General features: G+C 34.7%; 3 protein-coding genes across 3 annotated transcripts in view; all 3 read right to left on the bottom strand.

Annotated features, from left to right (window-relative positions):
• Positions 1 to 1,060: 1,060 nt before the first annotated feature.
• LOC102597140 (wall-associated receptor kinase-like 6) lies at positions 1,061 to 10,230 on the bottom strand. Its single transcript, XM_015314442.1, has 7 exons — positions 8,373 to 10,230; positions 6,061 to 6,189; positions 5,367 to 5,761; positions 4,915 to 5,023; positions 3,128 to 3,256; positions 2,433 to 2,827; positions 1,061 to 2,031 (listed from the first exon to the last, which is right to left on the bottom strand). The coding sequence occupies exons 1-7, from the start codon at positions 9,286 to 9,288 to the stop codon at positions 1,195 to 1,197; spliced, it is 2,910 nt and encodes a 969-aa protein (XP_015169928.1). The 5' UTR covers positions 9,289 to 10,230; the 3' UTR covers positions 1,061 to 1,194.
• Positions 10,231 to 11,819: 1,589 nt separating this feature from the next.
• Positions 11,820 to 14,468, bottom strand: LOC102594493 (transmembrane 9 superfamily member 11). Its single transcript, XM_006359478.2, has 2 exons — positions 14,304 to 14,468; positions 11,820 to 14,156 (listed from the first exon to the last, which is right to left on the bottom strand). The coding sequence occupies exon 2, from the start codon at positions 14,110 to 14,112 to the stop codon at positions 12,139 to 12,141; it is 1,974 nt and encodes a 657-aa protein (XP_006359540.1). The 5' UTR covers positions 14,113 to 14,156; positions 14,304 to 14,468; the 3' UTR covers positions 11,820 to 12,138.
• A 3,087-nt stretch (positions 14,469 to 17,555) lies between these two features.
• The window catches only part of LOC102594159 (uncharacterized), a 12,883-nt gene continuing 4,736 nt past the window's right edge, over positions 17,556 to 25,702 (bottom strand). The window contains exons 3-8 of the mRNA XM_006359477.2: positions 21,574 to 22,582; positions 21,232 to 21,323; positions 19,998 to 20,072; positions 19,431 to 19,492; positions 18,885 to 18,954; positions 17,556 to 18,752 (exon numbers count right to left, since the gene is read on the bottom strand). Coding sequence (XP_006359539.1) covers positions 17,985 to 18,752; positions 18,885 to 18,954; positions 19,431 to 19,492; positions 19,998 to 20,072; positions 21,232 to 21,323; positions 21,574 to 22,582 — 2,076 coding nt within the window. The 3' untranslated portion in view covers positions 17,556 to 17,984. The remainder of the gene's footprint in view (positions 18,753 to 18,884; positions 18,955 to 19,430; positions 19,493 to 19,997; positions 20,073 to 21,231; positions 21,324 to 21,573; positions 22,583 to 25,702) is intronic.

Here is a 25,702-nt window from a genome sequence, read left to right as displayed (position 1 = left end):
AAAAGGGGTAAATTTTCTTTCTATTTCTTATTAAGAGACCAACAACTATTTATTTCATCTGTGTACTTTTTCTTTTTCGGGGAAAATCTATAAAACAAATTTCTAGAGCTCCATTATTTTTCACCAAATAAAAATAGTTAGCCAAAATAATGAACTTTTCAACTATGTATTTCTTTTTAGATGCAATGATGATTTGTTTCAGCTGTGTATTTCTTCTTTTTCTGTCTACGAGTGTAAAAAATAAAAATATACAAAAATAAAAAAAAATAAAAAAAATAAAACTCTACCAAAAAACAGTTCAGCTGTAGGTATCAAATTCAGGGGGATCTTAAACTATTATGCCTCAATAGAAGTAGAGAAACATATTATTGTTAAGGTTTCATTTTCAGTTTTACGTTTATATAGAAAAAAAATGGGATTCATTTGTTTATTTAGTATAATTTAAAAAAATTGGCAAGGCTTAAAAGTATATATTGATGTAACTTAGCTTAATGAAAGGGAATAATTATCATCTACTATGGAGAAAATTTCTCACATAAGAATATTTCATATATCATAAATTCTTTCATATTAGTGCAAATCTTGCTAAACATTATAAGTAACATACATTATCATATGGAAAAGTTTGTCCATAACTCTGATAGATTGAATGAACTGGATTTTAATTTTATTTGCCAAGAAAAAACCAAACCAAAGAGCACCCAAGGTGTGGCCTAGTGGTCAATAAAGTAGTTGAGAACTATGAGGTCCCAGGTTCAAAACTCACTGGAAACAAAAAACACTAGGTGATTCTTTCCATCAGTCCTAGCTTTGGTAGACAGAATTACCTAATCCCTATTGCTGGTGGGAGGTGGCAGGTATCCCATAGAATTAGTCGAGGTGCACGAGAGCTAGCCTGGACACCATGATCATCAAATAAATAAAAAAAGCCAAACCAAAAAAGCTATATAGTTGGTCTAGTTTTGCTTTTGATGAAAATCAAATCAAACCCCATGAACAAATCCTATTATAAAGGAAAATAAAATAAAATCATAACAAAATATTTCATCATATATACGACTTAAATATTAATGCAAATCATGCTAATCTTCATTTGATTGTGTCCATACATGCAATTACTTCGACATTACAATTACAAAAGATAAAAGTTGAAGTTATAGAAGTTACAAACTTGCTTTTCTGTCATAATGTATTTCATTGTGACTTGTGAGACACTGAGTTCTGATTATCTTCTTCGGAACAATCAGAAGTATGACTACTTTCACTTTTTGGTGAAATGTTATCTTTAAAACTCTCAGTATGAGGCATATCTTGCCTCATTTTTCCTTGTTGTTCAAGTTCAGCTGCCACCTCCTTCATGGATGGCCTTCTCCTTGCATTAAAATTTAAGCATCTCTTGGCAAGTTTGGCCACAGCAGGAATCACATGTTCATCCTCAACTTCTTTTACAATTTCAGGGTCTACAATCTCAATTATACGATTTTCTTTCAATGCTAATGTGAAACGGAAAGCCAAACCTGGATCTTCTGGTTGGTTTGAAGTGACAACTCTTTGACTTGTTAGAAGCTCTGCAAGAATTACACCGAAGGCATAGACATCACATTTGTCTGTAAGTTGACCTGAGCGGAAGTATTCTGGATCTATGTAACCAAATGTACCCCCTACCATTGTTGTTAAATGAGTCTTGTCAACAGACAACAATCTCGATAGTCCAAAATCAGAAACCACTGCTCTAAAATTTTCGTCTAGTAATATGTTGCTTGATTTTATATCTCTGTGAAGAATGGGAGTAGAAGCACATGAGTGCATGTAAGATAGTGCCCCTGCTATTTCTGCAGCAATTCGCACCCGATGATCCCACGATAATATTATTGCTGGGTGCGGAAGAATCTGATCATCCAACTCAGACTTTGAGACAGAAGGGTTAGAACTGTGACTGAGGTTTCCATGAATATGGGATGACAAGGTTCCATTCGAGATGTACTCATAAACTAATAATGGGACTTGAGTTTCTAAGCAACAACCAAGTACCTGTTGTAAACAGTAAACTTAAATGTTAAAAGTGTGATCAAGTGCTAGGTTCAATTGTATTTTGAGTTATCTTTGGTTCATGAGTGACTAATGAGTTATCCTAAACTGTTCGCTTATTATGGTTGAAGCGAATAGGAACACGAGTTGATGTAGTAGCTCAGTGTGTGCGACTGCGTGTGTGTGTAAGTCTAGTGTGTTATTTTGTAAGAGTATAGGAGTCTTTCTAATATTATAAGTTCAGTGTGTTATTTTGTAAGAGTATAGGAATCTTTCTAATATTATAAGTTCTCTCTTCAATCCTCTTTAGGCATTATAAATTTCTCTATCGTCGAATTGTGTTGCTCTCTTCTTCCATTCATAATAAAATGGTAGCAGGAGCCTAGTACAAAAATCAACAGTACCTTGACAATGTGTCTGTGATTTATTTGGGAGAGTATGAGTATCTCATTTATAAACTGTCCAATTTGATCTTTATCCACTGCATTGGACTTCTTCACAGCTACAATGCTTCCATCTGATAACATTCCTTTGTAAACAGTCCCAGCCCCTCCTTTACCAAGAATTCGAATTTCATTGAAATTGTCTGTTGCTTTCTCCAACTCCTCCTTCAAAAAGAGCTTTGGCAAAGAGCCACCACTACTTTCTCCATTTAAGGAAATACGTTGTCGCAAAAGCAATCCACCATTCCTCTTGAAATACTTTTGCTTAGCTTTGTTTTCTTCCCTCTTCCGGAGCCATTTGCATAGCCAAAGACAAACTGCTACCAGGATCACAAAAATAATTGCTGCTCCAATACCTGCTTGTGAGCAAACCAATTTCATCTAAAACAAGCATAAATTCATTTTGAGAATCTAAGAGAAAGAGCTTTAAATGCTTATCCAGGCCCCTTTGTAATTTTAAAGCATATATTAAGTTGAACTTCTAAGTTTCTAAAGAGCAGTTAGCTAGAATAAACATGAATAGGATTATGAATCATTTGTTGGGACAGTTCAAAAGGAGTAATTTGTGTCAAATAAAAATTTATAGAAAGCTTAAGTTAATCTAACAAAGAAACAAGAGGAGAAAAAAGAAGACAAAGAAGAGAGTTATACAATACCGATGGAGAGTTGTTTAGCTAGCATATGTCTCACATTATTTGAGTCACAATGGTAAGTGCCAAGAGTATTAACACAGCGAGTATTGTTGGGACAAGGATTCCTTTTTGGACTGGCACACTCATCGATGTCTGTGAAAATTAACAAGAAGTCATCATAAAAACTGACATTAGTAACTTAGAAAATAAGTCATGTTACATGCTAAAAACAAGTTAAAATAAAGGGGTACAGTGGGATATTGTTATATTGTTACTCTCTTTGTTTCATTTTATGTCTTAGTTTGATTTTGCACTAAATTTAAAAACCTAAAGAATACTTTTGGATCTTGTGTTGAACAAAAGGTGCCTATAACACACTAAGGGGTCATTTGGTAGATTCAGTGTTTAGGGGAGCGCAAAGCGGTAAAAAGCGACAAGGCCCCACTTCATGCTTTAAGCGAAGCGTGAAGCGAAGCACTCGCTTCATTGAAGTGAAGCACAATTTAAAAGAAAAAAGACCAAAATAAATAGACAAAATTTATAAGCAAAAATTCATATTAAAATACTAGAAAACAGACATACAATTGTTGTCCTATTGGTCTCACTTTTTTCCCATATTTTCATGTTGGGCCAGCCATTTTTAATCGCGGATAAGATTTAAGAAAACTAATCAACATTATATTTTTATCACTATTAAGAAAAAATTCAACAACATTTTAGTCATTGTTAAGAAACAAAACAATTTAGCGATGTATATTTTAATCACTGTGAGGAAAAAAATTAAGCAACATATAATTTAAATAATCAAAGCTAAACAGGGCAAAGGAAAACAGAATAACGAACAAAGTGGAAAAAAAATAAAAATATCCTAGGCTAGTTGTAGTAGTAGTAGTAGTAAGAAGAAGAAGAGGAAGAACTAGGTAAGTCATGCCTATTTTTATTCTTTAAAATCGATCACTTATTACTTAGAAAAAATAAAAGCGTTGCTTTTCTCGCTTCACCGCTTCTGGTCGCATTGCGCTTCAAGCCTAGAAGCGGTCGCTTCTTTTCACATGCCTCGCTTCAGCCAACTGAAGCGCTGAACCCTCGCTTCACCGCTTAAAGCAATGAAGCGCTCGCTTTCCTGAACACTGGGTAGATTGTATTAGGAAAAATAGTTCATGTATTATGTATAGTATTATATAGTACTATGTTTGGTGGGAATTTTGGGCCTATTTATAATTAATGCATGTATTAGTTATACATGTTATATGGTATTATTATAGGGTGTATAACTAATACCTTCCATTTGGTGGTATTAATACATAGGATTTAATACCATGGTTCATTATATGTAAAGACAAAAATACCCGTCAAATCCTTTTAATCATTTTTGTTTACTTTCTTGATTTTATGTTTTATATTTGTACTAGTAAATTTATTTAAATAAATTAGCTTACAAATTTTATTATTTAGAGAGAGTTGTTTGTTGCTAAATAAATCTAATACAAATCATTAAATCAATACAATATTTGAAATGTGAGTTGTTCAACATTTACTAATTCAAAAGGCAAAATATATGGCCACATGACATTTATGATCTTAATTGAATGTATTACTTATTGATATATATGTGGTTTTATGATTATTTGTATTTTGAACAATTTATAAAATTACATACATATTAAAACTATAACTTGCCATTTTGTGTGTAAAAATAGATGGTTTATTCGATATTTTAGTATTGTTTACCGTCTTTTCGGTTTTGAAAGTAGATGGTCTATCTTTTTTGAATTAAAAATTGACGATTTGTGAGTGATCAATTTATTAAGGGTTAGAACTGTGACTGAGGTTTCCATGAACATGGGATGACAAGGTTCCATTCGAGATGTACTCATAAACTAATAATGGGACTTGAGTTTCTAAGCAACAACCAAGTACCTGTTGTAAACCGTAAACTTAAATGTTAAAAGTGTGATCAAGTGCTAGGTTCGATTCTTGCTAACTTTAAGTTTTTAACATCATTTTTTGTTAGTCAAAACTCACTAAATATTTTGTTGGTTACTTTTTAAAATTTTGCACACCCTTCATAAAATGTCTGGCTCCGCCACTGTGCAAGTCTAGTGTGTTATTTTGTAAGAGTATAGGAGTCTTTCTAATATTATAAGTTCGCTCTTCAATCCTCTTTAGGCATTATAAATTTCTCTATCGTCGAATTGTGTTGCTCTCTTCTTCCATTCATAATAAAATGGTAGCAGGAGCCTAGTACAAAAATCAACAGTACCTTGACAATGTGTCTGTGATTTATTTGGGAGAGTATGAGTATCTCATTTATAAACTGTCCAATTTGATCTTTATCCACTGCATTGGACTTCTTCACAGCTACAATGCTTCCATCTGATAACATTCCTTTGTAAACAGTCCCAGCCCCTCCTTTACCAAGAATTCGAATTTCATTGAAATTGTCTGTTGCTTTCTCCAACTCCTCCTTCAAAAAGAGCTTTGGCAAAGAGCCACCACTACTTTCTCCATTTAAGGAAATACGTTGTCGCAAAAGCAATCCACCATTCCTCTTGAAATACTTTTGCTTAGCTTTGTTTTCTTCCCTCTTCCGGAGCCATTTGCATAGCCAAAGACAAACTGCTACCAGGATCACAAAAATAATTGCTGCTCCAATACCTGCTTGTGAGCAAACCAATTTCATCTAAAACAAGCATAAATTCATTTTGAGAATCTAAGAGAAAGAGCTTTAAATGCTTATCCAGGCCCCTTTGTAGTTTTAAAGCATATATTAAGTTGAACTTCTAATTTTCTAAAGAGCAGTTAGCTAGAATAAACATGAATAGGATTATGAATCATTTGTTGGGACAGTTCAAAGGAGTAATTTGTGTCAAATAAAAATTTATAGAAAGCTTAAGTTAATCTAACAAAGAAACAAGAGGAGAAAAAAGAAGACAAAGAAGAGAGTTATACAATACCGATGGAGAGTTGTTTAGCTAGCATATGTCTCACATTATTTGAGTCACAATGGTAAGTGCCAAGAGTATTAACACAGCGAGTATTGTTGGGACAAGGATTCGTTTTTGGACTGGCACACTCATCGATGTCTGTGAAAATTAACAAGAAGTCATTATAAAAACTGACATTAGTAACTTAGAAAATATATAAGTCATGTTACATGCTAAAAACAAGTTAAAATAAAGGGGTACAGTGGGATATTGTTATATTGTTACTCTCTTTGTTTCATTTTATGTCTTAGTTTGATTTTGCACTAAATTTAAAAACCTAAAGAATACTTTTGGATCTTGTGTTGAACAAAAGGTGCCTATAACACACTAAGGGGTCGTTTGGTATATTCAGTGTTTAGGGGAGTGCAAAGCAGTAAAAAGCAACAAGGCCCTGCTTCATGCTTTAAGTGAAGCGTGAAGCGTGAAGCGTGAAGCGTGAAGCGTGAAGCGAAGCGCTCGCTTCATTGAAGTGAAGCACAATTTAAAAGAAAAAAAGACCAAAATAAATAGACAAAATATATAAGCAAAAATTCATATTAAAATACTAGAAAACAGACATACAATTGTTGTCCTATTGGTCTCACTTTTTCCCCCATATTTTCATGTTGGGCTAGCCATTTTTAATCGCAGATAAGATTTAAGAAAACTAATCAACATTATATTTTTATCACTATTAAGAAAAAATTCAACAACATTTTAGTCATTGTTAAGAAACAAAACAATTTGGCGATGTATATTTTAATCACTGTGAGGAAAAAAATTAAACAACATATAATTTAAATAATCAAAGCTAAACAGGGCAAAGGAAAATAGAATAACGAACAAAGTGGAAAAAAAAGAAGAAATATCCTAGGCTAGTTGTAGTAGTGGTAGTAGTAAGAAGAAGAAGAGGAAGAACTAGGTAAGTCATGCCTATTTTTATTCTTTAAAATCGATCACTTATTACTTAGAAAAAATAAAAGCATTGCTTTTCTCGCTTCACCACTTCTGGTCGCATCGCGCTTCAAGCCCAGAAGTGGTCGCTTCTTTTCACATGCCTCGCTTCAGCCAACTGAAGCGCTCGCTTTCCTGAACACTGGGTAGATTGTATTAGGAAAAATAGTTCGTGTATTATGTATAGTATTATATAGTACTATGTTTGGTGGGAATTTTGGGCCTATATATAATTAATGCATGTATTAGTTATACATGTTATATGGTATTATTATAGGGTGTATAACTAATACCTTCCATTTGGTGGTACTAATAATACATAGGATTTAATACCATGGATCAATATATGTAAAGACAAAAATACCCGTCAAATCCTTTTAATCATTTTTGTTTACTTTCTTGATTTTATGTTTTTATATTTGTACTAGTAAATTTATTTAAATAAAATTAGCTTACAAATTTTATTATTTAGAGAGTAGTTGTTTGTTGCTAAATAAATCTAATACAAATCATTAAATCAATACAATATTTGAAATGTGAGTTGTTCAACATTTACTAATTGAAAAGACAAATATATGGCCACGTGACATTTGTGATCTTAATTGAATGTATTATTTATTGATATATATGTGGTTTTTTGATTATTTGTATTTTGAACAATTTATAAAATTGCATACATATTAAAACTATAACTTGCCATTTTGTGTGTAAAAATAGATGGTTTATTCGATATTTTAGTATTGTTTACCGTCTTTTCGGTTTTGAAAGTAGATGGTCTATCTTTTTTGAATTAAAAATTAACGATTTGTGAGTGATCAATTTATTAGAATGACAATTATTCTCAAAAAATTTTATTAGAATGACAATTATTTACCCTCAAATAATTCAAGTGAGAAAATAGCAAACACGGCGACAAAAAATTGTTCTTTTCCTAGCTAGTTAGAAGGCCCTTGACCCAATTACATGTAATAGAAAATTGTATAATAATTCAAGGGTACAATTGGAAAGAAGCTTTTTGTAGAGGTTTACACAAAAATAGGTGGAAAGCAATGAACCAGATAAAAAATAATCTCTGTATTATTAATCTATAGATTACTAATCTCTGCATTATTAATCTTTGTATTGAATGACCCCTAAAAGTACTTTAAATCCTGTGATCTTAGAGATTCCATGGCATTCCTATAAGGGAGTCTTATCAAGCATAACATATGAGAATATAGGAATTAAAAACTTACTAAATATAGAAAAACATGAAGCTCCTTGTTGAAACAGACTAAAAACGAAAATAAGATACGTATACACAAGTTAAATCGCAAAAACAAAAAGAGAAACTGACCAGGGATTAGTACCTTGGCATCCATGAAGGAGGTAAGGGTTGCCTTCATAACCAGAAGAGCAATCGCATCGGTATCCCCCAGCAGGTCTAGTAGTATCATCGATGCACCTACTATTCTTTGTACATGCATATTTTGGCATTCTTGTGGCTTTGTTGCAACTAAGATTGCCAATTACCCAGTCCAGCGCCATCCTTCCTTCATAATGATCATCTTCTTTGCACTTACCACGTAACTGAGTGAAGTCAAACTCGGAACTGCCCTTTTCCACAATTAAGTAATAGGTGCAATTGCTAGATGTCCAAGATGTTTCCGCCGTGTTCATTGTTTGTATGTACATATTGAAGTCTCTTGGTACTATTTTTGATAATTCAGACTGACAACAACCGTTATTCCCAGTGCAATAAGATGATGAAACATTATAAGTGGAGTTGCCACAGAAAGAAGCACATTGACTTACAATGCTGCCTCCACTACCGGTGTCTAAATCTTTGGCATAAGCATAAATGTCACACCCAATGGCTACTAAGTTGTTCTTGTTGGAAATACTGAAATACTCGTTACTGGTTGCTTGAAGATAATCATTGTAAATGTTCTTTCCAGATGATTTGTTGTAGAGGAAAGGAGTAAAAGTAATATAAAGAGTGATGGAGTCCATTGATATGTGTTGCACAGGCAAACCATTACCATGACTAAAAGCAGTATTGTTATCGCAGCTCACTTCAAATGCTTCATTGAAGTAACACTTTTTTCCTATTCCAAATGGAAAAGGAATGGTTACGTTGCCACATCGTTCTGGGCATCCAGGTCTTTGTGAAGATAATATTGCTGATGATGACCATATTCTTATAGCTGAAACTTGTGTTGTTTCTTTAGAAAGCAGCCCCGTCAGAAGAATGAAAAATGACCACATGGTTATCTGCATCTTCATGTATTACTGCCTCATTCTCTGGTTGAATCGTATCTTATGATGGCACAAAATTCTGCAAACATCATTAGACTTTTGAAATAGGCCCTGCTAAGGCTTCCCCACTTCTCGACAAACGAAAAAAGTAATAACTTTACAAGTGGGATCCATATTATGATTTTTAAATGTTTTGGTCCGGTTAATATTTAATTTGCATTTTCGATTCATCATTGTTGGATCGAGCTGGTCTTTTTACGTGGAGTTTCTAACATCCTATTCTTAATTTGAATAGTGGAGATAGTGATTGTATCTACTGTTTCCCTTTCCATGCCTCATTTGATATGTTTTACTTGAACCGAGGTATCCATTGGAAACAATCTCTCTAACTTCACAAAGTAGGGGTGAGGTTGCGTACACCCCACCCTCCCCAAACCCCACTTGTGAGATTATATGCTTATGTTGTTGTTGTTGAGATCGTGATTGTAGCTGCAAAATTTTGTTTTAAGAAATAGACGGCTTTGTCTTCAAGCCGTCAATAAAATTGAGCTATAATATGTGATTATGATTGTACACTGATGCTTTAGTCCTTTTTACTTATTGGCAAGCTAATACACGATTATGATATTTAGTGCATTGATGCACAAGTCTTCATTTCTTTATAGTTTGCTAATATGTGATTATGATATATAGTACATTGATGCAGAAGTCTTCTTTACTTTATAGTGAGCTAATATGCGATTATATATATAGTGATTGATGCAGGAGTCTTCTTTATGTTACGTCAAGCTAATATATGATTATAATATATAGTATATTACATTGATGCATAAGTCTTCTTTATTTTACCGTGAGCTAATATGTGATTATGATATATAATGAGTCTTCTTTACTTTATGTAAAGCTAATATGTGATTAAAATATATAGTGAGTGCTAATATGTGATTAAAATATATAGTGAGTCTTCTTTGCTTTATGTAAAGCTAATACTATATGATTATGATGTATAGTAACATTGATGTATAAATTTTCTTTATTTTACAGCTTTTTGATTATTTTGTGTGGGTGGAACACTAGTCCCTACAAGTCTTACTATAGTTCATTCTATACAATGGTCGATTGCCTCCTCCATTATTGGCTCAATTCACAGGCGAATCTAGAATATAGCATACGGGTTCACAAGAATTCAATCACTTCGGTATTTATATCAATAATTCTTCTAAATGTTTACAAATATTTAACTATGAACTCAATTTTTATTATTATATTACTTGAAGTTGTTGTAGAAACTGATAAATTTTAAATTTTGGATTTGGCTATGACTCCATAAATGCTAAAAGTCAATAACGACCAGGTTTAATTATTGGTATTAAAGGTTTTTAGCATACGGTATTATTATTGTACTCAATACCCTATTGGGTTCCTATTTTTTGTGCTTACAGAGTTTTAGTGAGCACATTTTGTGGTTCTAAAGAGATTTAAAGGACAAAAAATCTGGTAGTAAAAAATCTTTAGAAACAAGAGCATACACAGTTTAAAATCTGTTTATTAATCCGAAGTAATTTTTGGAAAAATATTTTTAGAGAGTAACCGTTTGTGTTTTGGCTAATCCATTAAAACAATATTTTTGCCAATATTACAGTAATAAGTTGTGGCCGGATTGTGAGGGAGTGGAAAAAACACAAGGAGTAAACACATAATTAAGCCGAAAGGAATAAAAAGAAGAGCGTTCAGATGAACCCCTCGCCTTACTTGGCTATGCCCCGTCCACGGAGAAACATGATGCTTACAATCAGGGGCGGAGCTACTCTCTAGGGTGTCCCTTAAAGCACCATATATACAAGTAAAATGATAAATGAAGTGGTTAAATAACATATTGCCCAATGGTTTCAGGCGCCTAAAAATCAGCAAACTCTTTTCTTCTTTTTTTCACTTTTTAAGAAGAGCACGCTCACTTATTAATATTAAGTATTTTAATTTTGTACACTTGTTTGTCAAAAAATTATACTTGAGCAATTTCTGGACACTCTTTGTGAAACACGGCTTATGATCAATTGAAGTTGAATTGTTTCATTGCTCATATCACTAGATAGACTTTTTAGGAATGGAATCACATCAGAGTACATTAATTCTCAGCTTAACATAAAGTTATTATTAAAAAGACAAACACATGCTAAATAAAAATATAAAGAAACAAACAATTGAACGATCCAAGAGGGAATCCATAGAATTTAAGTGCTCCCTCTCAATTTCAATTTGTTTGGTTGGTTTTAACGGTCATACGGAGTTTAAAAAAGTTAAAAAAAAAAATGATTAATGGCACCTGAATCAAGTATCCAATAACTCAATGTGGACGATTGCTAGCTAACTAGAAAGCCATACTCCAAAGGGGACTCTTGATGTTGTTCTATGACTTCTAATATTATTCAGAACCACAAGTGAGGCTTAACAAAATAGAATGTACGCAAACCTAATTCCTACGGTAGAAGGTAGAGGGATTGTTTCCCATAGACCCTCGGCTCAAGAAAAAAACATATCAAAGCAAATCGAAAAAGGAATAATCAAAAAAGTGATTCAAGAATCATGATGAGTTGAGTTAATGCAATGTACAAACCAGATTTACCAACTGAATCCATCACTATAGGCACATCCAAATATGATTATCCCAACCAATGAAGCTATTAGTCAACTATATCAAGTAACACTTGACTATTAAAGAATTTAACAAAACTTGAGGAGTTTATTGGCTTTCTCTTCCAAATACCCTACAAAATGATAGTAATATGACAATAAAAAGTAAACAAGAATGACTTAAAGACACATCTGCAGCTGTTTCTTCAATGGTTCTTTTGTTTCTTTCTGCCATAAGAGACTTCTTTAATCCAGCTTCACTGAAGAGAACAAGAAATGTACAAACCAGAAGGAGGAAAGGAACCCGACCGTGCCTGTCGCGAGCATGATGGCAAGGACCATGAAGAGGGAATATCCAAGGTAAAGGGTAGCAGAAACAGGCCCGCTCAAGCTCTTGAGATCAAAGATTAGATAGTTAACGGAGTAGAGGAAAATGTATATAGCAACTGATCCGGAGGCAAAGAAGGATTTCCACCACCATTTCCAGTCCTCCACACAAAGATGCATGTAAGTCAGAACAAGAGAGACCTCAGCACAGACTATGACGAGAAGGATCATGACAATGAGGAGGAAGCCGAAGACATAGTAGACACGACCCATCCAGAGACTCGACATGATGAAGAAGAGCTCAATGAACAGAGTACCGAAAGGAAGGGTGCCTGCACCCAAAACTAAAAGCCAAGATGGATATTTTTGTGGTGGGATTTCACGGGGGATCTGGTTGGTTCGGACTGGGTATTCAATGTGAGGAGCCTTAGCCCCCAAATAACCACCGACTAGGGTTAGAGGAACGGAAATGCAGAACCAAAGTAAAATGAGGACGACAAACAGAGAAAATGGTATGGCCCCTGTGCTGTGACTACCCCATAGCAGAAAGTTCAATGTGGTTAGAATGAGAAAAGCAATTCCAGGGAAGAAACAAGCAGCTTTCCATGAGACTGAAATCCATCCCTTGTGATCGCCACAGAAGATTGTCCTCCAGAGACGAACAGCAACATAACCAGCGGCAACACCAAGAATCATATAGAAGAATAGCATGCCGGTAATCAATGTTCCACGAGAAGCTGGGGACATAAATCCGAGGGCAGCAAACATGATAGTCACAACACCCATCCCTAGAATTTGAACCCCATCTCCAACCATCGCACACAAAAGTCCTGGATTACTCGGAGCCCTGAAAACATCACTTACCACAAGTTTCCACCCGGATAACTCCTCATTCATCTGAGCTTGAGCCTCTTTGTCAAGTTCCTCATACCTTGTCAGATCCCGCCTGACAGTCCTCAAGAAGATTACAAGCACAATTCCAGCCAAGAAAGTGATCACCATAAGGGAGTTAAGGATAGAGAACCAATGCACCTTTGCACCTTCCATCTTCAAATAAGCATCCCATCTTGATGGCCACTTAATGTCACTTTCCACAAAGTTCACCTCATAAGTAAACGAAACAGGCTCATTTTCTTTAATAGCCATGGCAACAGTTGTAGGGTCGCACTTAATTGGAGTCGGGTACTTATTGTACATTTTCAAGTTCTTTGCTGAATCAGGAGCATGTTGAACACTACAAGGAACAACCTCAAACCCAACAACCATGTAACCAGGTTCCTCAGATCCATCCTTTCCAACTGTTGATATCACCTCAGCTCCATCCCCAGTACCCATAACACGAGCCACATTGGTCTCTTCATACTTATGAACAAGAACTGTAAACTTCAAGTGATTAAACACATAATATGCATCTTGAACCTTGATCCCAACCGGATAACCAGTCCACCGCAAGAAATAACCTGCCTTCCTCGTATATCGAATAGCAGGCAAATTATCAAGAATCAAATTCACTTGATACATCTCATCAATCCTCTTCTTCAAAAGCTTAAACTCCTCACCAGACAAAGGTTTAGTTTGACACATGAAAATCTCAGTCTCATTACTATGCATCTTAAACCTATAAGGAGAATTCTCAATCCTATCTCCCATAAGAAGCTCACCAAGATTCTCAGCACTATCCTTCACACCCTCTTGTGGTTGGCAAAAAGGTAAACTATAATAACTATAAGGCAACTCAGTGTCAATTGAAGTCAATGAATTCACCTTAACATTCAACAAATCGCCAACCTCATATTTATGAGGGTAACTTCCAGGCAGATAAAACCCATAACCCAATTCAAACACCAAGCAGATTAACAAAACCCAAATCTTGAATTTCTCAAAAGATCTCATTTTTAGTGGTTTCTTGATCAGATCTGGATGACCCAGATCAGGAACTGTAAGTAAAATGTCAAAATCAGTGGAATTTCTCAACAGGGTTTAACACAACAATGAAAAAATCAATGGTTTTGGGATCAGATAATGCAGTTGTAATTACTAGTAAACAAGTATTGCAAAACAAGATATGCAGAGATCTAACTTACCTCCAAAAGGGGAATTCTGAGGGCTGCAATTGAGAGATTGTTGAGTGACAGAGGAAGATCTAGACGCAAAGAATTTATATGTATTCCTATTTTTCCTCGTCGGTGGGAGATTTTGGCCAGACTTTTGGGACCCTCTTGAAGAAAAATGACTTATGTCCTAATCATCAAACCAAGATGGGGGTGGGGGGTTGGACTTTATAATACTTTCCTTTTTTATAATATAATAATTTCAATGTCTTACGCGCGTCTTGACTAATTTAATGTAATAAATATTATAATACTCTGCTTTTTTTATACTTTCAATGTGTGTCACGACTCTCAACTAATTTAACGAGACAAAACATTATATTGTAATAGTCTGACATCTCTGGCTTCAATTTTTTTCTTTTCAGCGTGAAAATCTCAAAATCAGAACTAATAGAATTGATTTTCATAATAATAAAATAAATTTAAATTGTAAGACATTTACATTACCATAAGAAAAAACTGGAATTAGATCTTGAAAATAATTCACTCTATACAAAAGTAATGAAATATGTTGTGGGGGGGGGGGGGGGTTCCGTTTTTATTAATTTAATAATTTCAATGTCTTACACGCATCTCGATTAATTTAATGCGATAAATATTATAATACTTTGCTTTTTTATAATATTAATATGTGTCTCAACTAATTTAACGAGATAAAACATTATATTGTAATAGTCTGACATCTCTGGCTTCAAAGGTTTTTTTCAGCGTGAAAATCTCAAAATCAGAACTAGTAGAATTAATTTTCTTAATAATAAAATAAATTTAGATTGTAAGACATTTTCATTACCATAATAAAAAATTGGAATTAGGTCTTGAAAATAATCAACTCTACACAAAAGTAATGAAACATATTTACGGTCAATCTTTTATATAATTTTTAGGGGGAAAAAGATACAAATATAGTCTCATATGAGGGGAGGAGGGAGATAATGTTTTTATTGTAATGTGGTATCCGGGTGCCTTGATTAATTTTATCAGATAAATATTATAATATTTGTTAATAATGTAACATATTTACTATCAATGTGTATGGTATAATTTTAGGGAATAAATGATAAATATGGTCTTGTATATTTGGTGATAAGTTCAAAGTAATTGTGCAAATATCTTTTAAGCAATTTTGGTCTTATTAGCAAATCTAATTGTTTGATCATTAAGGTGTAGTGAGAATGTTATTGATACTCAAATAGAAATAACACAAGCATCATGATGAATTAATTATTTGATTGTTATATCTTGAGTTTTATACGTATGAAGAAAATAAGAACTAGTAAATATGCAATATCTTAATATTGACAATGAAAAATAGAGTAATGTTTCAAATTCTATAGGGAATTGTGCAATAGTAGAACAACATAGATTCAATGGTGATGAGTTGAATAATTTTTACTGAAAAATTATCAAATATTTCTTGCTATATATGTGTATATATATCTCGAATGTTTTTAACAAAATTTTTGACTTCTCTGTTGGAATAATGAATTTGCTTTTGGAAAGTTGTAATTTTTATCTTATTTTTAAGGGAAAAGGACAAATATACCTCCGAACTATCGTAAATGGTATGCAGATACTCTCCGTCATACTTTTGGGACATTGGTGCCTCTGCCGTCCAAAAACTAGAGCATATATGCCCTTCACTCTAAGGGAAGACTAAATAGGGACACGTGGCACAATCTTATCCGTCGATAAATGTCGGATCGATGGATAAGATTGTGACACGTGTATGTCTATTAGTATAAAGAGTATATATGTTCTAGTTTTTTGACGGCATGGGCATCAATGTCCCAAAAGTATGACGGAGGGTATTTGTATACCATTTATGATAGTTTGGGGATATATTTGTCCTTTTTCCCTATTTTTAATGTATAAGGTAAGTGATTTATTTTCACCCATGTGATTTTAGTAATCTTATTATAATTTATGAATACATTGAATGTATATTCCTGATTTTATGGATACATTGAATATTCTTGTGCTTTGAACCATCTAAATCTCACAAGTATTTATTAAATATTCCCTATAAATGGAATATTTTTAAACAAGTAAAAAAGATGAATTAATTGAGATTGCGTAATAACAACTCATACACTTCTCTTTTACATATTATTTGATTTTAGGATAAACTTTTTGGGGGGGGTTAAACAGGAAATAAAAGGAACAAACACTTTTTTACTTAATAATTTAACTGCACTAGGAAAGAGAGATAGGATTTAGAATAAAGATATTCGAAATAAGGTGAAAATGACCTTTGTGATAGATAAGATGAGAGAAATTGATGTTCGTATGTCACAGTGAAAAGGTATGAGAGGTTGGTCATGATGGATCTAGAGGGGGAGCCTATTTAAGACAGCGTGCACGGGCACCCGTTAACCTTGGAAAAACTCCCATATATAAATATAGAGTGTGCAATCCAAGTTCGAGGTCTAGGTTATAGCACCTCGTATTTTTTATATGGCATTTGATTGCATCTAACTTTATCGTTAGTAATAGCCATATTAATGATAGTAGTACCCTGTCGCGCTTGAATCTTGGGTCGAGGAGAGAGGTAAAGATAGGTTGAAGAAGTACTGGAGAGGGTGATTAGACAAGACATAATAACACCTGAAGTTTACCGATGACATCACCCTAGATAGGAGGATATGAAGATTGAAGATTAAAGATTAAGATAGAAGGTTAGTAAATAGTCAAGCATTGTCTAACTTTTCTACTAGTGTTTTTTTATTATTACTCTCTTGTTATTTATTCTTCCATTTTTATCACCTAGTGTTCTCTATGCGTCAATTGTCGTACTATTTGTTGTTATTGTTCTTTTCATTATGACTTCTTCACCGATATATTCTCTTTTCATACTACTTTAAAATGTCTACTTCAACTGAACACCTATCAGACACAATTTTTCTACCTTTACAAAATAAAAATAAGATTTGTGTTTTAATAATAACTTAACGTGCACCATACGTGAGGTTTTAATATTATATTTTGCACTCTAGTTTTTAAACATTTTTGGGAATTCTCTTTTAATATTTAGATTTTAGAGCTTATTGCCATGTGCAATGTCCACCTTTTCAATTTAAGACAATCTCCTATGACAAATTACAAGAAAATAACCCCAGAAAGATCATCTGCATTTCTTTTACCGACCCAATGTATATATTACCAATCTCCTGTAAAAAGGGTAGTATAACTAGAACAATTATCAAAATAAACCATAAAAACGATATCCACGCTTCAATGTAATATGGTTTATAATCTAGATAATTAGTGCGCCATTGAAAAAGTAGGAATAAGGTTGCGTACACACCACCCTCTCGAAATTCAGAAGGGAGGGATGGTGAGGTTGCATACACGCCATCCTCTCCAAAAGGTAGCCTTCAAAAGGTAGGGATAAGGCTGCATACAAGCCATCATCTCTAGAAGATAGCCTACAGAAGGTAGAGGTAATGTTTGCATACACGTCACCCTCTTCGGACCCTAGTTTACACAAGGTAATGTTGTTGTAGTCTGCCACTGAAATAGGCTTCAGGGTAAATTACAAAGTTCAACTAATTAGTCAAATCATAGTAGAACATATAACATGACATTATCAACATCTAGATGGGAAATATGAACATTTCTTTCCACAGTTGAAAGATGATTAATGTGAATATTTTTTTAACTTTTGGCACCTAATCCTTGGGATTTAGGACGTCTAACAGCAACTAAAGGATTGGTTATGCCTTGTGAACTTCTCCCAAGTCCCATGCCTTCAACAAAACCCATCTTTGCCATCATCTTTGATCCAAACCCCTTTGTGTGTCTCTCAAATCCTGCAAATCCAACAGATGACTCCTTCCTGATGGATTTCCCGCTTCCACCGACAACTTCAGCACCACGAACAGATGATTTGGGTAGAGAATCCTTCTTTGCTGATGATCTACTACTTGTTTCTAGGATTTCAGCTCCCAATCCAAGAGCTTTTGGTCGTTGGCGAGCTTCGATGGGCTCGGAAATGCCCTGTCCATCTTTCCCTAAACCTCTACCTTCTTGATAACCCATTTTTGCCATGAGTTTCGAGCCAATACCTGTGGTGTGCATCTCGAATGCACCGTATTCAACTGAGTTGGTCACAACCTTTGTTTCGTGGATAATGGTGGTTGTCTGGGTTGTTTCAATTGATTTCTCTTCAACCTCTGTCTCAGAACGCATGATACCACTTGAAACAAAGGAGACAGGAAGAGCGTAGGAGACTGTTTTCTGATCCCTTCTTTTCTTGCTGCTGTCTTTTTGCCCACGTGGATTTATCGGGGTTTTAAACAAATTGCTTGGGCCAGATTGTCCACCACTACCCTTTGAAGAGTTTTTGGCTGCATTTACATCCTTTCTATGATTTTGTATACCGGTGACAGTGAAATCAGAATCCTCGTCACCAGCTCCTATCAACTGAATGGTCAAAAAATGGAAATCTCAATGTCAGACAGAAACATGCATCTTTACAGAATGTTTATTTAAGGTATATTATGTAAACCAAAAAATTGAACTCTTCGACAGACTGGAGGTTTTAAGTAACATAACCTTCTCCAAACGAATTTTATCACTGGCGGATGGCATAGCCGTATGCTGTGTCTTGGTAACTGTCACAAACCTGGAAAAAAGGAACACGGATGACTTCAATGAGTACAATTTTCTTCCCGTAGCAGTATTACATCTAATATACATGTCCAAAGCAGTCCAAAGCAAATGGAGGTGCACAAGCCACATATAGCAGATGCAAAAGTCAGTTTACAATACAAATCTTCTCTAAAAAGCTTTTCCATTACTAATATTAACATCTTAAGGTAAAATGCCTTCTATCCGTAGAATAAGCTATCAAAATAACCATAATTTTCACAACTAACTAAAGGCCAACAGAACACACATATTTAAGGCCTCGAAAATAATGAAATGTCGGAATATCGCAATCCATTTCTTCTTAATTAAGAAAGTTTTGGAACATCAGGAAATACATATGTAATTACACACCTTCCCTTTTATACATTCTTTACATGTTAAATGAAAGTTACCCTCTTGATTATCTCTGAAATTCACATATGAAAGACTAAAAAGGGAAAAAGTTCCTACCTCTTCTTACCAGAACCTTGACAACCGCTTCGCAGACGGTATATTGCAGCTAATCTCTGAACCTGTGCATGTTCAGCACTGAATGTCAAAACAAGTGATTTCTAGTCGTTGAACTCATAGAAGACACTCGACTAAATGACAAATAATTCCTTCCTATTGCAAGCTATAGTCATAAAGTTGGTTATCATGACTACAAATGGTGAACTTGAGCCTTAATTATAGAAACAATGTTCCCTTTTTTCATAAGAAAGGGCAAAATAAGATCAAATGAGTAAAAGATCACTATGTAGCAATTTTTTACAGCTTTCAAAACGAAGAAGCAGAACCAGAAGAATCGAGGTTATCATATTAACAAGTTTTTTCTTTGGAATACGCCTTTCTTCTAACTTATTTTCCACTATACATGAGATAATACCTACTTGAGTAAAACAGCAGTAGTATCACATTGGCACTTAATGGAAGTTGATTCAAGGTATGTTGAAAAATAAAGATGAGAAGTTACTGGATTGCACGTAGATAAGTAAAAGGACTTGATTTCCTGAACATAGGTATGACAAAACACAATACCTGAGAACAATCACGTGAATGCATAGGTTGGAAAGATAACATATCAGCTCCATCCAAAACCATCTGGTGCAGTTTCTACATTTTAAGAGTGAAAGGAAATTTCAATAAAAAGGAAGAATTTTTTTTTATAGCTTTTGAATAGATCTACACAACATCAGTTTGGTTTCTTTGATTTTGATGCACTTTGATAAAGTATGCACTGTATTTTTAATAAGGACTATAGTACTCGGAAGATGATGATTTCAATAACAAGGCAACAAAGGGGTTCCCCACCCTGTACACACTGTCAAGATATACAGAGGTTTCCCATGGAAGGGAAAAAATCAGTTTCTAGGAGCTACAGAGAGCAGCTATAATATTCAAAATCACCTACAAAACTAGCCAACTTAAAGGCAGCGACTGTGGCTTGTCTTTGTTCCAGAGAAACTAGCACAGTGACTCAGCTACAAAAGGAAATAATATGAAAAGGGATATAAAGTAACTCAATGAACATCCAATTGCAACTTCACTTTACACCATTATCATCTGCTCACCGAACTATTAAACCAGCTGAGATGAACAAAACCAAAAATACAAAAGAGGAAAAAGAAAAGACAACATCAATCAAAAGAAGTTATGTTTCATGTCAGTAGATAGGTGATGTTTAAAGACCAAGAACTTCACATTACCGATACTTCATTATTTAGGCAGGAGAACCATGTTTTCTATTTCATTTCAAAAAAAAAATCTGATCCTGAATCAAACAAGGGAAACTGTCTTAATTTGATTAGGAACCTCCTACAAATCTACAACCCCCTACCAACAAGTATATGCAGTAAAATTTGGTTATACAACTATCTGCAGTACATCCGGATTCGCTTATGACCTGGTTCCAACTTACAGATTAACTATACAAACAAGATCAACATACAGATGGGATGAATACACAGACTTCAGGACAAATATGTCAGCCTAAACATACAAGTGAGCTCAAAACTGAAATGCACAATTCTTATTTTAACAAAAAGGACATAGATGAGAGAATTTTTCATACAACTATGTTTCTTTCTGACAAAGTTATTAAATAAATTTAGTGGAACAGAAAAATATCAAACAAGGAAAAGTTTGCATCTGATGTCAAAAAGACGGATCTACATAGAAGCATAGGCAAGTTCAAACGATCAAGCTGGTGGGAAAGAAAAAAGCAACAAAAGACTTACGACTCCAAACAAGGGAAACAATTTCAAGCTCTTACTAAATTTATCTTCTGAAGATCAACACCTCGGTGGAGCATTCTCTCTCGACGCTTCAAAGCCATCATCTCCTTGCGATGTTTCTTCTTAGCACCTGAAAACATAAGCTAGGAGATATACAGTGGAGTTGAAGACACATGGCAATACACAAACAAAAAGAAAAGGTCAACAGAGAAAACAATGAAAGCAAAAGCAGAGAGAGAGAAATCCAAGGGAACTTTATCCTCTTTCAATCCAAGAGAGTAATAAGGTATATGTACTTGAAATTTAATGGCTAAGCATAAGCAAATTTAAATAAAGACGAAGCATATTGTCGCAACACACTATAGGGCAGATATCTTTACCTGGAAACCTCCCGAAATTTTTACTCTTTTGAGATTCAAACGGCCATGACTGAGGAAATTTAGCAACATGTTTCTTTTTCCCTGAAACTGTTCTCGGGTCCTTTACAAACATAAGGCCATCCAAATCAGATCCCCGGGCTTGCTTGGCAGGAGTAGATTTCTGACCTCCTCGGGACTTCCTCTCTTTTTTAGGCTTCTTCATTCCATACTCCCTAGAGACTTCCTGAAGATGAATCCCACCCAACTTCTCTACGGTTTCATCTAAGCTATCATCAGAACAGCTACTAGGAACTTGTCCAACCAACTGTCTAACATCAATTACTTTGCACATTCCACCAATTCCTTCGTAATAATCTGCAGCAACCTCTTCATCAACATCTGAATCACTATCAGATGAGCCATCACTTTCAGATGATCCGTCAGATTCTTCTGATTCTGACGAACAAGAACTTCCATCATCAGATGAAATGTCTTCATCATCACCATCACTTTCCTCGTCTGATAAGTCTTGAGTATGTAGTCTAAGCCCCCCTATAGACAAAAATCCCTCATTTTCCACAAAAGATGACATCTCAGCTGGCAGGTGATTGTCCATCTCGATGCTGGCACCACCAAGGAAGCCCCCATCAGCATCCATATCCTCATCAGAGAATGAATACTCAAAAGAAGGATTTTCCTTCTCATCCTTGGGTGACAATCCAACTCCTCCATGTGTTATTTCTGCTTCTTCATAGAATCCCAATCCTCTGTGTGAACTCTCATCCAGTGAGAAACCAGCACTATAGTCACCAGCATAGTCAACTTCATGAGAATCTTTATTTTGTCCAACATCTAGAGATAAAGGGGTTGTGCAATCATAAATACATCCCTGATTTTGAGGTTCCTTATTTTGGCCTTCATCTACGAAAGCAACAATTTGAGTTTCCTTTGTATCAACCAAAAGAATAGGATGTTCCCAATCCAACTTGTCATCTTTTACTCCTCCGCTACATACTGCATCTGATCGTACCTGGAAAAGACACACGGAAAATTTCATCAGCAATGCATATTATTGCATTCTTTTGAAGAAGGTAACAGATTTTTTAAGTAGCCCTTAGCACAGAGATTGTAGTGCAAGTTTTTTGTTTTATAGTCAGACTATTAAACTCATCCACGCTTTGCACGAACCTCATTAAATTTATGAAATAATCTTTTCATTTACATCTTGATTGGCAAACATTTTAGAAAATATTCTCAGCATCAAAACCAAATAAATTATATTTCAACTTATAATCCACTAACTACATTTTTAGTATTATAAATAGTTGGTTTTGTATAGTCTATTTAGTACATATTTCTTTAGAAATGTGTAAAGAAAGAAAAAGAATTTCAAGAAAATTCTCTCTATTTGTGCATGTGTAATAAATTCTAAACTATATTCTTAGGATGAAATTAAATTTTACGGCATTCATAATTTTATCTTGATGGAGTTTTATTATGACAAGGGAAACCCACAGCCGCTGCCCTATGGGTGCGCACAGGGTAAAACCCCCGCTCCTATGCAATAGCTCGCAAACCACATAGGAGAGGTAACCCGCACTAGTCAAACCCGGTGCGACGAGCTCGATCCAGTAGGCAAACCCCTTGCTTTCACTGGCAAGGGGTTTCGAACTTGAGACCTTTTTTTTTTTTTTTTTTTGATGACAAGGGAAACCCGCAGCCACTACCCTTTGGGTGCGCACAGGGTAAAACCCCCGCTCCTATGCAATAGCTCGCAAACCACATAGGAGAGGTAACCCGCACTAGTCAAACCCGGTGCGACGAGCTCGATCCAGTAGGCAAACCCCTTGCTTTCACTGGCAAGGGGTTTCGAACTTGAGACCTCCAACATGGAAGTCCCAAGCCCAAACCACTGGGCCACCCCGAACGGTCTTGATGGAGTTTTCATTCCTCAATTTCGAGCTAGATTTTTCTTTCTTTTCGTTGTTTATCTTTCAAGAGGAAACACAACAACAAAAAGAGCAAACGGAGAAGGGGAGGGGGCGGGGGGGAGAAGGACCAAAATCTTTGGCTCCAAATTCATGTATCAAAATGTATGATTATTCTATCTAATTGTTATATTTTCCTTCTTCCTTTTCTTTTTTAACCTTTTTCTCTCTTTAGTTCATTATTTTTTCTTCTTGGGCTGATTTTTTAGATGGTATGAACTAAAAAAGAAGTAAACGAATATATAAATAAATAAATAAGCAATAATTTAATAAAATCAGAATCCACTCTCTAACTTTTATAACACGTCATATACAACTGAAATCCCTAGATATACATATAACTGATTTCAAGTCAACAACAACATACCAAGTGAAATCCCACAAGTGGGGCCTGACTTGGGTAGAATGTACGCAAACCTTACCACTACCTCGTGGAGGTAGTGAGGCTATTTCCAAAGATGCTAAACTTAACTACAAGACTAATTTTTAATCTAGCATGAATCTAATATGGAAATTCCAAACATTCAAGTTAAAAGGATAGTAATGCCATAATTACTATTACAGAACGAAAAAAAGAAGCAGCAAATTGCAATATACCAAAACTAATAGTACTCTCTTACAAATATTTTTTTTAAAAAAAAATAATGCTAATAAAACACAAAACTCGATAGGAAATCTCTCGAGTCTGAAATTGCTGCTTGTAGCAACTAAGCAAGATGAGAAGAATAACCAACAATAATTAATAAGCTTAGGAAAGAATGTTTTTTGATAACTGTGAGAAATATAGGAAAAGAATATTATTGAATTATTGTTGTGTCTACATTATTACATTAAGACCCTATTTATAGACACTACAATACAATCCTTTACCAAGTAGGATACTATTTACTATTCCTATTCAATTCTAAATAAGATTGTATAAACCTATTCCTATTCTACTAGGATTGTATAAACCTATTCTTATTCTAACACTCCCCTCAAGCTAGTGCATACAATTCATGTACCTAGCTTGTTACAAATGTAATTAACACGAGGACCGATGAGGGACTTGGTGAGATATCTACAAGTTGATCAGTTGACTTCACAAAATTGACAGTCAATCTCAATGTGCTTGTCTTCTCATTAAATACGGGATTTGATGCATAATGTCAGTCAATATCAATGTGCTTGTCTTCTCATTAAATACTGGATTTGATGCATAATACCGATAAAACACCGAGTGATAAAATTCCAGTATTGAACTTCCCAAACCAAACTTGCAAAAACTGACTCACTCACTCACATAATCGACATACAAGGCTACTAAACTCCCCCTGAGCAACAAAGTGCTCAAAAATCTAGTATAAAGTATATGGATCATGTTGGAATCAATAGATTAGTCGATATTAAACAAGTCACCCAAAAACTGGCCGGAACATGCTCATATGTCGGAGTATTAGATTTGATGGCTAAAAGTGGTCACAATCTAAGAAATAAAATTATATGGGTAGGGTCAGAATGATGTCACGACCCAACTAGAAAATAGAAATTATATAGGATAGTTTGAATTCAAATCTGAGGAATCACTGAAAAAGACACATGATGCTACGCAACTCAGCTATGAGAAAATAGTTTGAAAAAATCCACGGTACTACACAAATTAAATATGAAAAGTAGTCCGGAGAGATGCACGGTGCTACGCAAATCAGATATGCAAAAAAAAAGGTGTCACCGGAAGGATGGCACGGTGCTACACAAATTATATATGAAAAAGTAGTCACCGAAATGATGGCACAGTGCTACAAAAATTAAATATGAAAAGTAGTCACCGGAATTGATGGCACGGTGCTACACAAATTAGATATAAGAAAGTAGTCACCGGAATGATGGCACGGTGCTACAAAAATTAAATATGAAAAAGTAGTCACCAGAATGATGGCACGGTGCTACACAAATTAGATATAAGAAAGTAGTCACCGGAATGATGGCACGGTGCTACAAAAATTAAATATGAAAAAGTAGTCACCAGAATGATGGCACGGTGCTACACAAATTAGATATAAGAAAGTAGTCACCGGAATGATGGCACGATGCTACACAAATTAAATATGATAAAAAAAGTAGTCACTGGAAAGATACACGGTGACCCAACTTTTCCTAACATAATTGTTGGCCAGACGGGC

This window comes from Solanum tuberosum, unplaced genomic scaffold (genome assembly GCF_000226075.1).
Source record: "Solanum tuberosum cultivar DM 1-3 516 R44 unplaced genomic scaffold, SolTub_3.0 scf00300, whole genome shotgun sequence".
NCBI lineage: Eukaryota > Viridiplantae > Streptophyta > Magnoliopsida > Solanales > Solanaceae > Solanum > Solanum tuberosum.
This window is presented reverse-complemented; position numbering and strand designations above follow the sequence as displayed.